This window comes from Acomys russatus, chromosome 20, assembly GCF_903995435.1.
Source record: "Acomys russatus chromosome 20, mAcoRus1.1, whole genome shotgun sequence".
In the NCBI taxonomy this organism is placed as follows: Eukaryota; Metazoa; Chordata; class Mammalia; order Rodentia; family Muridae; genus Acomys; species Acomys russatus.
In genome coordinates this window covers 14,394,041-14,409,030 of record NC_067156.1, presented here as the reverse complement: position 1 = coordinate 14,409,030, position 14,990 = coordinate 14,394,041, and the positions used below count along the sequence as shown (strand labels likewise).

The 14,990-nt window shown below is 37.2% G+C and overlaps 1 protein-coding gene across 1 annotated transcript in view; it reads right to left on the bottom strand.

Moving 5' to 3' along the window:
• The window catches only part of Kiaa1328 (KIAA1328 ortholog), a 244,380-nt gene that overhangs the window by 217,336 nt on the left and 12,054 nt on the right, over positions 1–14,990 (bottom strand). The window contains exons 4-5 of the mRNA XM_051163627.1: positions 13,623–13,631; positions 13,327–13,412 (exon numbers count right to left, since the gene is read on the bottom strand). Of these exons, the coding sequence (XP_051019584.1) occupies positions 13,327–13,412; positions 13,623–13,631 (95 nt within the window). The remainder of the gene's footprint in view (positions 1–13,326; positions 13,413–13,622; positions 13,632–14,990) is intronic.

Genomic DNA, 14,990 nt, shown 5'->3' with positions numbered 1-14,990 from the left:
CTGGCTATTATGAATAAGGCTGCTATGAACATGGTTGAGCAAGTTTTCTTATTGTGTGCTGGAGCATCTTCTGGGTATATTCCAAGGAGTGGAATAGCTGGGTCTTGAGGAAGCCCTATTCCCAGTTTTCTGAGACAGCACCAGATAGATTTCCAAAGTGGCTGTACTAGTTTGCATTCCCACCAGCAATGAAGGAGTGTTCCTCTCTCTCCACATCCTCACCAGCATGTGGTATCACTTGAATTTTTGATCTTAGCCATTCTGATGAGTGTAAGATGGAATCTCAGAGTTGTTTGATTTGCATTTCCCTGATGACTAAGGAGGTTGAGCATTTCTTTAAGTGTTTCTCAGCCATTCGATATTCCTCTGTTGAGAATTCTCTGTTTAGTTCCAAGCCCCATTTCTCAATTGGGTTATTTGGTTTGGTGGTGTTTAGCTTCTTGAGTTCTTTATATATTTTGGATATTAGACCTTTGTCAGATGTAGGGTTGGTGAAGATCTTTTCCCAGTCTGTAGGCTGTCGCTTTGTTCTCTTGACAGTGTCTCCAGCCTTACAGAAGCTTCTCAGCCTCATGAGGTCCCATTTATTAATTGTTGACCTTAAGGCCTGGGCTGTTGGTGTTCTGTTCAGGAAGTTGTCTCCTGTGCCAATATGTTCCAGGCTCTTTCCCACTTTTTCCTCTAAGTGACTTAGTGTCTCTGGTTTTATGTTGAGGTCTTTAATCCACTTGGATTTGAGTTTTGTGCAAGGTGACAAATATGGGTCCAGTTGCATTTTTTTACACATAGACCTCCAGTTAGACCAGCACCATTTGTTGAAGATGCTATCCTTTTTCCATTGAATGGATTTGGCGTCTTTGTCGAAAATCAAGTGACCATATGTGTGTGGATTCATATCTGGGTCTTCGATTCGATTCCACTGATCAACCAGCCTGTTGCTGTACCAGTACCAAGCTGTTTTAATTACTATTGCTTTATAGTACAGTTTGACATCAGGTATGGAGATTCCTCCGTAGCACCTTTTATTGTACAAGATTGTTTTAGCTATTCTGGGTTTTTTGTTTTTCCATATTCTGAGTGCATTTTAAATCCTGGATACTACCATGAAAAACATGTTTTCCAGATAAAGCCAAAGTTGAAACTTTGTTGTGGCATTAGAAAAATCAAAGTTTCTATCTCAATATAACAATATAACAAAAAAAATACATGTTTGTGGCTCAAAATTTCTTCAAACAGCAAAACCTCCAGGACATATTTTGCTATAAGGCACTGGGCACCAATAGAGAATACAGATGTTAAGTGTGCTAGCGTTTCAGCAGCATGTGCACCCAACCGAATCTGCTTCTGTTTCTGTCTTTCTGCTTTCTCCTGTGCCTCACAGGGTGCTGATGTCTGAATATCTTGGGTAGCTCATCAAACAAGATGAATATTCCAATGCTGAGAACTAAGCCGATCTTTCCTTGGCTCAGAGTCTATTAATTTTATTCTGAGTAGCCTGCCTTGAGATTTGTTGCTACTCTTTTGGTCCAAATTCCTCTAGGCAAAACTTCCTTTTGAGTAGGCCAGATGTTTCTCTTCTCACTGTCTGCCCCACACTCAGCTTTATGCTTTCCAGGCCTGATTTATCTCTACATTTACTATACACTAGGCAGTTGACCTGGGTGATGGTAGTGTTCTTTTGGTTGTTGTCACTGTGATTATGCTTATACAAAGCAGTTTCTAGCAGCTGGTGTCTGTGAAGCATTCTTGTCTTTCCTCTGTACGTGGGGGGCCAGCATGTAACTTCTTCCCTAACCTCGGTTCTGTGCCTCCTCCCACATGTCAGGTGGTTTTTAAAAACTATATACTTTTTTTCCTGACAATGTGTTTTGTTTTACAGGACAAAGACAGAGAACCTCAATGTCATCCCCAAGGGCAGTGCTATTTCCCTTCTAACACTTGCACCAAAAGAAATCCGTCTTGCCAAATAGAGCCTATGGACAAGTTTCCCTACATCTGCTGTCCAGGGAATCCCACTCTCACCTGCCTACACTGGCTCTCAGCAATCTGCCACTATGTTAGCTAAAGACCCCTCTAGTTTCCAGGGAGCTAGTACTTACTGCTGTCTCTCCCTAATAGCACGGGTCTCCTTACATGTTGGCCTACTTGGTTACTCTTCAACCTCAGCTCTATTTTAATGTCCTGTGTTTTCAGTTTGTTCTACATTTTTATTATTGTAAGATGAGGAACAACATCCTATGAGGCATTAGACTTAATAATATAATTACATGTTCTTACCTACTTGTTTTGCACTTCTTTTCCTAACATTTATTTTCCATTTCCAATGCTAGAACAAGTTTAATAATATTAACTAGCATTAAATTATATCCCACAGAACTATAATATTTACTAATTTCAAAAGGGGAAAAACAAATTTCACAATGACAAACCCTAGAGCAGTAAATCTCCATCTCAACCGGGTTCAGCAAAAAGTATATCAATTATTTTATATTCTTCCTATAAATGTAGAGCTTAAATATTACTAAGAGAAAACAGACAGATCCATATTTAGGAAAATTCTACAAAATATATGATTGTTACTCTTTAAAAGTGACAAGTCAAGAACTGAAATATTGTCAGATTGGAGAGCACTAAAAAGATACGATAAGTGACAACACAATGAGACCCTAAACCAGAACTTTAGATAGATAGATAGATAGATGGCTCAGTGGTTAAGAGCACTAGCTGCTCTTCCAAAGGACCCAGGTTCGATTCCCAACACCCACATGGCAGCTCACAACTTCCCGGAACTCTAGTTCCAGGGGACCTAGCACTTTCATACAAACATATATGGCTGTAAAACACAAATGCACATAAGTTAAAAAAATTTTTAATATTCAGTTTTAATTTTAAATGCAGGTCATTTTAATGTTGACCTAATTCCAAGTAAATTTAAATTGAGAAGAAAAATATACTAGAGAGTAAATAAAGATGTAATATTTTGACCTCTGAAAAAGCTAACACATGTTACTGAAGCACATCTATTCAAATATTATCAACTATTATGAAAATTTTGAGTATAATATGAAAAACTTATGTCTTCAACAAAGGCTTAGAGACAGAACATATATACTGAATGATCAATAATTGTTTTATAATCAATTATATATAAATCAATAGGGTAGAATTAAGAGATTAACTTCTCAAGTATTAACTTGAGAATACTTAGTTTTCAAATGTCATAATTCAAGAAACTCAAAATTGCAATTTTGAGGCAGCAAAGTAAACAAGTACTCCCTGGGATTCCTGAGAAACTATTCTTTGCGCTTCCCCTGTGTATCAGTGACTTTTTTCTTTTGTACTGATTTCAAGTCTATGCAATCTAAGTTTGTTATTGCATGCATATAAAATGAATTATGGTAAAAAATAATCATAGTCCATAAGCACATGGGCAAAATACATCAAACTGACAACTGAAAAGAGACTAAATGCTATAGGATATATATGTGTATCAATGGACCTATAGTAATAACTCCTCAATTTTCTTAACCAAAATGTGGGTCAAGCATTAGTCTGAATAAATCCATGCAAGTGAGATGAGACTGTCTACTCATATGGCTGTGTGTGAATGTCACACAAATGGGAAAAAGTACTTGTCATAGAAGAATTAACTCTGTGTAGGAGACAGAGTCCAGTCAGACTACTAGAAGGACTGCTAAACGCACACTAATTAGTCAAAAAATATTCTTTGATTGACAGATCTCAAAATGGACTCTCTAAAATTGAATTTTTGAATACTAACTGGTATGCAACAATCAACCCCAATAAAGCTCAATGGCTTTTTACCTAAAGGAAGTTAAAGGTCTATCTTTTCTTGAAACTTTCTATGTAACTAATTATAAAGGCCATCCCCTATATATACCATCTGCTAACCCCAAAATATTCCATGAAAGCTTCAAAAAGGAAGTAAAAATCAAGCTTAAGTAACTGGTAAGTGAAAGTCTAATATTCCTTTGCATGAAATGAGCATTTAATTCTTACCTAAAGGTTATAGTCAATATTTTCTAAAAGAGAAAATAAAATAATGATCTACTATTCACTTTACAATGGGAAACTAATGGTGCTTTTTTTCTTTTTTCTTTTCCACCTCAGAAATGTCAGGTATAACTAGCAAACCATTCTCTGGGAAAAATTAAAGTATCAAGGCCTAGAAAAGAACTTGTCCTCAAGTAAGTTACTGCAAAAAGCAGTCTCTTAGGCACAGTGAGGAACTGACAGCGGAGCCAAGACAGGAAACAGAAGGGTTTTTTGACTCCTCTAGAACAAAGTTCATCTCTACCCAGTATGGCAACTCTGACAGGTATTATTTTAAAATATTGGAAGTTACTTTCCTGCAAAAGCAAAGACTGAGGCACAGTCTATGATTAGTCCCAGCACCAGTTGCCACCTTAAGGTCCCACTACACAAGGGCATGCATACTGAGAGCTGTCAGCATCTTTCAGTGCAAGCTATAATGTTTTGCAAAGCTAGTCACTGATCTGGCTGCTTTTCCCATCCATGCAAACAATTCATTTAATGCTACTGAGAAAGACTTCCTGAGGTAATATAATTCCATAACGGCAACAAGAATTCTCTCAAACCTAAGTCCTTCTAGAGAAAGCTCAGTCAGTACCATACTTAGGCTTCTGCACATGTAAGTCGATACCACACACCTTAGGGAAGCCCCTTCATTTACTGGAAACCCTGTGTCAACTCATCCCTTAGTATACTCTCCCACAAGCAACACAATCACATCACTGTGACTTCTCTCTGTTGTATCTACTGTCCATTAGCCTCTAAATTTTGGTTTACCTCTGTATGCTAATATTATTAGTGTCCTTAACACAAGTGAGAACGTTCCCTAAGTATATGTAGATCCTTAAGGGAACACCCATAGACTACTAATAGCAGAAATTTCAAAGACCGTTTTTCTTCTTTACCTGCTAGCACAATTTTGCTCACTCATATTCACTATGAATGGATTTTTTTTATTTATCTGTGCTGTTTAATCATCATGCATTTATATAAATCTCAAATTTTCTCTGGAATAATGTCAACAGGTTTGTATGAAAGCTAAAACTTCTTACATGTGCTACACCTGAACATCTTACAAGAATATAAGGTTGTTAAATATTCTGGTACTTTCCCCCATTTGATTTTTTTTTGGGGCGGGACACAGGGTCTCATTCTATAGACCATGCTGGCCTTGAACTCAGAGATCTGCCTAATTCTGCCTCCCAAGTGCTGGGATTATGCCACCATGCTTTGATCTTTAATGCAATAGGCATGTCATATCCTCTTATCAGCACTATTGTCCTTTACTCTATATGAATGAATTCATTTTTCTAGCTTATTATGTCAATGATAAATTTTATTTTACCTTTTATTCACATATATATCCTTTAGGTATCTTTCCTTTTTATTTTTTTAAATGAAGATCATTTTAGTTCAAAGAACTTGAAAATGAAACACATCACATAGCTACATCACATAGGTACTGAGTAAGCATTTGCCCAGACCCGTGTCTGTCTCTCAATGAACATCCACACAGTTAATAAAGTCCTTCTGACACTGTGAAGCTCTGCTTTGGATTTTACACTTTTGCCATCAATTACATTTTTAGAGTCTTATCTACCACAAAATAAAAACAAAATCCATTACAGTGTTAAAATTAGAAAACAATTAGTTTTATATTCTCTTTCACAACTCATGTATAATCTGCACTTACCTCTGCCTTTCCTCAGCACCTAAATCTCATCCTTTCTTTCTGCACATATAGAAAAAACCCACAGTTACAACTGCACACATGTGCATGCTATAGGCTATGATCTGCATATAAGGACAAATATGTGGGTTCTCTCTGAGTCCTTGTTACAGAGCATCAGGAGATATATTAAAGAGGAGGTTCGCATTCAGAGCCTCTATGTGGCTCTGTCCAAGACACAAGTACATTTACCCACATAATATTATCAAAGTTAAGACCTTATTTCAGAAAAAGAAGAGATGCATAGCTTGGGAATAGTTCTAGTAAAGACGCTTTAAGCATCAAGAGAAGTATTCTGAAAATAAGTTAGCACTATATCTTTATACTATATATCAGTCTGTAACAGAAAAAAGATACTACTTGCTCTGTAGGCTTGCTGCGTGCTACTTAATTTTATATCCCCTGAAAGCATGCTGTTGATCGCCGGTAGAGGGAGCCAAGCAATCTGAGTGACGTGGCTCCTTAAACAATGCCAACACATTTGTACCCTAGCTGAACCTTAAGTAGGTGTACTTAAATATGTCACAGAAGTACATCATTTTTCTAGTACTTCTGGCACATTTCTCCATTTGGTTTGACCGTACACAAGGTAATTGTAATTCTTCATGGGTAGTTTGTTCTGAAAAGATATAAATTTAAATAACAATTAAAACCTCAGCCTAACCATTTTCTATTAATACTTTGTCATTATTCTCTATTTAATCAAAACTGAGCCTATTGATTAAAAAAATGATATACTAGACAAGGCAAGCAAAACACAAAAGCAGCAGATTTTGCCTTACTTTATATGACGTAACTTGTAAAGCAAAGTTTTCTCATGAATAAGCAACTATATTTAAACATCCTTTTTATAAAGAACACAATTTTTTTCTCTTCAGAATGAAATTTGAGCTTTCATTTCCTCTCTCTTCATTTTACTTTTCATTTTCTTCTTGAATAATGAGCAGGATTGGGGACAGTCAGAATCTGAATGGTATAAAGATGACATCTGCACAGAGGAGCTGCTCAGAGCCGGGGCCAGAGCCCAGGGAGGTGTAAAAGAATGCCCACACAGAGGGCTAGTAGGAGGTGGAGACCCAGGTAGGTAAAAAGAGCACCAAGAAGAGATGGCCAGCCACGTATGCTGTACTAGGGTGGCCGAATAGGGTGAGAGGAAGTAGGAGACAGCCGTGAGCTGGCACGGAGACTCAGATCCCAAGCCTGATGAGAGAGGTATGCAGGGTTTAAGGAGTCCACACAGTGTTTATACTAAATTAAGCTGAAGCAAGGTATTGCATCATAAGGACCTAGGAAAAACAAACACTCAGTGGCCAGCCCTGTGTGCAGTATCAAAACTCAGGCAAAAAGAACAGAGTTGCCACCAAGAAAGCATAGGCTACTACTGTACAATGGCAGAGTCTGCACGAGTGAAAAGGATACACTCACCTAGGGATGGCCTAAGTAGAGAAAAGAAGACATTCAAATAGAAGGAAGATCAACTCAGGAGTGGGGGTATGGGGGTTACAAATAGAGGGAAGTAAGGAAAACAAAGCAGAGAGTAGCCATGACTGAGGTGCTGTCTAAGCAGGGAGAAGAAGGCATCCATGGACAGGGAGTGGGGGACTAGAGTGGGGTAGGGAGGTCTAGCATAGTAAGGGAGATTTATCTTCACTACAAGGATTAACAATAAAGATGAAATGTCAGCTACATGCAAAATGACTAAATAAAGACACCAAGACAACAAAACAGAAAAAAAGCTCCTCCCCGAAAGCTAAGAGTTAGACAGGCATTTTAAACGACTCTTGGATGTTTCATCAAGAACAACCACACCCTGGACTATGAAACCTCAAAATGGTGTTCTTAATAGTTATTTGGCCATCATAGAACAAAAGTGGGAGTTGATAAAGGAAAAACAATAGAAAAATCATTAAACTCCTGGAATTTTATAATTGGAAGTGACAAAGGTAATTATAAAGAACACACAGACCTGAGTGAAATGAAAATAAAGTAAAGCACGTGAGCCTACTGAGAACACGCTGAGAAGAAACGTTACAGCACTAACTGCTTCAGCTAAGAGCAATGTACGGTCTCTATGTTCTCACCATAAACGCTTAGGAAAAGAAGAGCAAATAAGTTCAAAGCAATGAGAAGGAAGGAAATAACATAATAAGAGAACTTTTTTTAAATCAATGAAATAGAGACCAGAAGCATGAGGGAAGGAAATCAATCAAATAAAAAGCTGGTTCTCTAGGGGTGGGGGGGAGTCAATAAAATTGATAAGCCTAGCAAAGACAAAAGAGAGAAGATTCAGATCACTATGTCAGAAATGAGGGATTACAGAGACTGTGGTCAGTAATGAGGCAGTGAAAGAATACTATTAATTTTGTGCTCACAAATTTGATAACTTGGAAAAAATGAAGCAATTCTCAAAAACTATGAACTGCTTGGGATAGCTCAGTGGTTAACAGCAGGAGATATTTATCCAGAGGGCCACAGATTTGATTCTCAGCACTCATCTGTAGCTTCAGTTCCAGGGGATCTGATGCCCTCTTCTGGACTTCATGGGCACCAGGCACATAAAGGGGTACACAAACATTCATGCAGGCAACACACCCATAAACATAAAATTAAAATAAGCTTTAAAAATACCCTACAAACTCACAAAGTTCAGCCAAGATAAAACAATGTGAATAATCTTAAAACCATTACAGAAATTAGAACTTTAATTTAAATTCTTTAAAAATAAATCTTCAGGCCTTTACCATTTCACTAGAGACTACTAACAAACAAAGAACACTTCAAAACAGGCTTGATGGCATAGAATACGGGGCTAAGGCAGGAAGATTGCAAATTTGAAGCCGGACTCAGCTAAATACATACATACATACACATACACACATACACACATACACACATACACACATACACACATACACACATACACACATACACACATACACACACACACATACACACATACACACATACACACATACACACATACACACAGAGAGAGACAGAGGCAGTGAGTCTCTAAAACCTAAAACCAAAGCCAACCAAACACCAATTTCCTACACTTTCTTCCAGAAACTATAAAGGGAGAAAATTGTTGATTATACATAATGAGGCCACTATTATCATGACACAAATCAAAGTAGCATAGTATAAAAGAAAGCACAAAACTTAAGACCAATACCTCTCATGAACTTTGTTATAAAAATTCAAAACAGCAAATCAAACTGTTTCATATATAAAAAATAACCATAACAAATAAGATTCACGACAGGTATGCAAGGCTAATTCAACATGTGAAATTCAATCAATGTAACCCACAACACTGTAGGATAAATAACATCTGTACACGAATTGACACCAGGAAAAAGAGGGTAAAGCAGTTTAAAATATCGGTCATGTAATCACTGTGAAAACTAGGAATTGGGCAGGAACTGGTGATGTGCAAATGAAGCTTCGAGGAAGTTCAGGAATTTGGAGCCAGACTGGGCAACAAAGTGAAAGTCCATTCTTTAAAAGAGAAAAAAGAAAAAAGACTAGAAATAGAGTGGAACTTCTTCAATACCATAAGGCACCTACAAAAATAACTATAGTCAACATTACTGATGACAGACTGAACCTCTAACACCTAAAAGAGAAATCATTGCTAAGATGTCATCTGTCATTGGTTTTATTTACATAGCACTGAAAAGTTGAACCAGCACCATAAGGCAAGGGAAAAGATATACACTCTGCAAAGAATATAATACATGTGTCCCTATTTGCAAATGGCATGATTGTTGACAGAGAAGAATGCCAAGAATAAACACCAAACCCTTAGAATTTATCAGTAAATTCAATGAAGTTATTGGAATTATGATCAAAATACAAAGCCCATTCACATGTTACATACTACGAACAAAAACATAAAAGCCAAAAATAAAAGCCAAATTACCATTTACAATTGCTCTTAAATGTTAAATACTATGTTTAAATCTGAGAAAACTTGTACAAGATCTACATCGTGACTATTAAAAATAGCTACAAAGAAATTAAACACCCAAGTAATTGGACACATATTGTGGTGATAGATTTTTCTGAAAATATTTCTTGACCTCAGCGAGACTGAACTTTTACTGGGCCTTGTAGCCAAGTTAGTAACATGCCTTAAGATCATCTAAGACTGTCTGAGCCCTAGCCTGTGTAAATGTAGCCTGCCTTTAAGAGAACAATGCACCCAAACTGACTGTGCCTTACATTTCCCATGAAGTCAGCTTTTACAACCTAAGCTAAATGAACAGCTTTAACCTTAAGTAATATATTCTTTCATGCCTCAACTCAGAATACTGCATACATGTGCAGTACTAATCATTTGCAAAAACACCCAAAGTGTTAAAAGCAATTTAAACAAAAGAAATGTCCCATAAATATTGGAAGCAATATGTGATATAGGTTGATAATGTCTTTTTGCAATTTTGAGAACTATTCTGAACAACTTGGAGTCAGTAAAGTAACCCCTCCCCTTGTAAAGCCTGTATAGAATAGCTAGTTTCTTTCCCACGGCATGTTTCTGTGCAGTTCAACAAATACAGAGCAAAACCCTTTCTTTAAGTCAGACATGAGACATAGGATAAGGGGACATTTCAAATTGGGGCTCATTCTTGGTAAAATTAATCCAAAGGAAAGATCTTCATTTTTCATTCTTAATGTGTTATCAATGCAACAAACAACTATATTAATGGATTAGAAGACTCAACACAGCAAACATTTTTAGTTCTTCCTATAGTTTGAAGAAATACCAGTAGTGTTTCAGTATAGTGTTTGTTTTTGTTTTTACTGGCATTGACAAGCTTGTGCCAAAGTTATTACTGAAAGGACTAGCCATGGTATTTTAAAAATAAGCACAAAGTAAGAAAGTAAGACTCTACTCAGTATCAAGGCTTTCTATACTGTACATATACAGTAATGAGGGCTGAGGGAGAGGCAGGCAGATCAGTGCAAAACAGGAACCCAGAATGAGGCCCTTACAAATACGCACCCATTGGTTTCTAGCAGAAACATACAAAGATTTCTATAAATGGTGCTGGTATAGATGGACACCAATAAAAACAAGAAAACCCAACTTAGAAATGTGTAATACAAAAACCACTAAAATGGATCATTGACTAAAAAGGGAAAAAAATGACACACTTGTCTCAGTCTCATTAAGGTTAAAAGCTTTTAGACTATGGAAGATCCTGAAGATAATGGGGCAAGCCACAGAGAAGGGAGAAAGTAGTTTACACTACATATTCAACAACAACAAAAAATCTATATTTAGAACATATAAACAATGTTCAAAACTCAATAAAAATGACCAAACTTTCTATTATGATAAGGCCAAAAGAGCACCTGGTTCCAGCGAAGCCACAGACAGGAACAAGAACATGAAATCATGTCGACCACAGAAAGACAAACTGACCAAGACATCACTGAATCCCCATCAGAGTCCTAAAGTCAAAACTATACAAATTTGGAAGCCAGAATTCAGAACACCTAGATTTCTTGCATTATTGGTAGGGATATAAAATGCTACAACTTTTTTGGAATGGGGTTTCTTATAAAAATCAAATACACTTAATCCCAAAGAAATCAAGCATTCATGTGCACATGAAAACCTATACTGGAATGTTCATAGCAATTTCATTTGAAACTGTCAAAAACTGGAGAGAGTTCCAATGAATGGACAGTTAATCAGTCTAGCACCTCTACACCAAAAGGAGGACAATAAAAAGGAAAAAAATACTGACAAACATACAACTTGGATGGCTTCAAAGAATTATGCTAAGTAAAGAGAATCACTCTCAAAGAAAAGTCACATGGTATCTGATCCCATTCATAGAGAACAGATTAACAACAGATTAACAGGAGTTTTGGGTAAGGGAAGTGGGTTGGAAATAAAGTATTTGCCCTGAGGCTGGGTTGACAGATTAGATGTTAAAAGTGCTGGCTGCTCTTCCAGAACACCTGATTTTGGTTCCCAGCACCCACGTTAGGTGAATCACAGCCACCTGTGACTGCAGGTCTAGGAAAAACAACATTCTTTTCTGGATTCCAAGAATACCTAATACATGTACATACACAAATTTTTATAAGTGCAAATAAAGTGGTAAACACTTGCCTACCATGTACAACTCCAAGAACCTAAAAAAGACAAATGCACAATTATTATAATGGAACTATTTAGAATTTTGACTAAGGTGATTGTAAATAAATCTACAATGAATACATGTAAAACTGGTGGTCTCTGTACATAACAGACAAATTCTGTGAATGTCAGCTTTCTAGTTTTAATATTATACTGTAGTTAATCAAAATGTTAACTGGGTAAATAGAATAAGTTCTCTCTATACTTATAATAACTGCAATAAAATCTATAGTTATCAAAGAATAAAAAGTTAAACTCTTTTTTTTTTTTTTTTAAGAAATAAAAAAAGGTCATCTTTCTACTTCATTTCATTTCTGTGATTCTTAGAGTCCTGTATTGGAATAAAATTCAAAGTTTATCCAGTCTGATACTAATAAAAAAATAAATACTGACATAAATAGGGCAGAAGAAAAGCTCATTCTTCAATAAAAATTCCAATGTGATAATAAATATAAAACCACTTTGGGAAATATAAATAGCCTTCAGAGTACCATGCAATAGTGGATGAAGGTGCACGCCTCAGATGCAGCTTGCTGTAATGGTGATAATTTCACAGCAAAAGAATATTTGAATAGTTCCAATGAATCACCCCTACAATACTGCTACGGTTTTAATACGCATTGTCCCAAGTCCTGTGTGTTAAAAGCTTGGTCCTCAAGTAGTCGAATTTTACAAGTTGGGGCCTTGTGAGAAGGTCATTGGGAGTGTGCGCAATACAAAAATCTTTTTTTTTTTTTTTTTAAATATTTTTTATTTAATTTTAATTTATACGTATTGGTGTGAGGGTGTCAGATTTTGGAGTTACAGACAGTTGTGAGCTGCCATGTGGGTGCTGGGAATTGAACCCGGGCCCTTTGGAAGAGCAGGCAGTGCTCTTAACCACTGAGCCATCTCTCCAGCCCCCAAAATTTTTTTAAGTCTGTTTCCATTAGACTAATGGCATAATGACATTGTCTTATTCAGTGTTCTATTGCTATGAAGAGACACTATGATGACGGCAACTCTTAGTTTTTTTTTTTTAATGCATTTAATTGGGGCTTGCTTATAGTTCCTGAGGCTTAGTCCATTATCAGCATGGCAGGAAGCATGGAAGCACACAAACAGACACAGTGCTAGCTAAGGAGCTGGGAACTCTATATCCAGATCTGCAGGCTGCAGTGGGCCTGGCTGGAGCTTCTGAGAGCCTAAAGCCTACCCCCAATAACACTCTCCTCCAGCAAGGCCACACCTCCTGATCCCTTCAAACAGTGACCAAGTATTCAAATCTATGAGCCTATGGGTACCCTTCTGATCAAAGCATCACACACATCAAATATATTAACAATGTTCTGCTCTCAAAATGAGTTGTCTTCCCTACAGATGCATCCCATATAAGGTTTTGTCTCACCTGGCCAGTTCTTTAATTAAGTTGGCAATTCTTCTTTTGTCTTCAAGACATAAATCTTTCAATGATGCGCTCTTCATCCCTCCCTTCTAGAATAAAACATTTTCTGGTTAATAACTTCTACTAAAAATAATTTTAAGTACTTCTTGAGAAAAATTTATCAAATTAAACATTGAAGGTGAAACGTCTGAGAAATTATTTATCTGGTTGATCACTATCCACATTTTTTTATTTAAACCTACACACTGGAAAACTGATAACAAACCAGACAATACCAAGGACTTTACAGAGAAATGCACACAGACAGACTGAAAGGATTTGCCCGCTAAGTACTAGAGAACCCTGATCTTTCCCCTGGTGAATGTTAGAGTAACACGTACCCCTGCTAACACTGACAATCTCTAACACTGTAGCCCCAAGACTGTTTAAAATATATGAAGGGTATCTAGGAGCCACTAGTTGTTGAGTTTTTAAAAATCAGAATTCTGAAGGGCTAGATCTAAGAAAAAACGGAATTTGGCTCTAGTGTTTTCTCGTGTCAAGAACATGATGAGCACACCTCCTTAGCTGTGGCTCCCTCTCATTTCCACAGCAGCCCCAGTTCTTCACTAAGAGCTCACCGCTTGGCCAGGGCTATAGCAGCTAAGTAACAGGACGGAGAGCAAACCTGGATTTCAGGCTTTCCTCTTAAACACTATGCTAACACTGTGCGTTCTCTCCAGTACTGTAACATGACATTCAAGGAGTCACAAGAGAAGCTTAGTTTATAACTGTTTCTAGAACTGGCATAACTGGCTTTTCTGAGCCTCCAAGGGACAGACACCAAAGCCAATGGGGGGAGGGGCACCCTGTGACAGATGTTCAAGCTTCTTATTTAAGTCCATCCACCAAATTTCTACGTATTACTACGTCAAACCTGTCCTTGTTCATCCAGCCCTGGGAAATGGTGGCTGTGTTCTACAGTCAATACTTCCATGATATCTTACTGTGTGTCCTTTTTGGTTTTCAGTACCTATTTAACCTTTTTTCTTCCTCCTCTTCCTCCTCCTCCTCTTCTTCATTTTTATGACAGGGTTTCTCTGTGTTGCCCTGGCTGTCATGGAACTTGTGCTGTAGCCCAGGCTGGCCTCAAACTCAGAGCTCCGTCTGCCTCTGCCCTAAGATTTATTAATATGTATTTTATGTACATGATGGTTTCACCTACATGTATGTTTGTTTATGCATCACATGTATGCAATGCACGCAGAGGCCAGAAGAGGGCATAAGATCTCTCAGAACTAAACTTATAGGCAGTTGTTAGTCACCATGTGCTTGCTGAGATTTCAACCTGGGTCCTCTGAAAGAGCAGCAAGTGTTCTGAAATGCTGAGCCATCTCTCCAGTTAAATCTCTTGTTAAAATGACTGAGTTCATGCTGACATGTTAGTTAAAAGAAATTTTAAAATGACTATATATAGCAACAAGAACTCTCATGCTTACACTACAGAGCAAAAAGCTTACTTAGTCCTACAATACATATTATATGAAGTTCCAAACATACAAAGATAATCATTGCTTAAGAATAAAAATGTATCACTCTGTGTAAGACAGGATTTTGAAAACTACACCTGAAAGCCAAGTTTGGCTCACTGTACACTTTTGTAAATGAAAATTTATTTAAAAACAAAC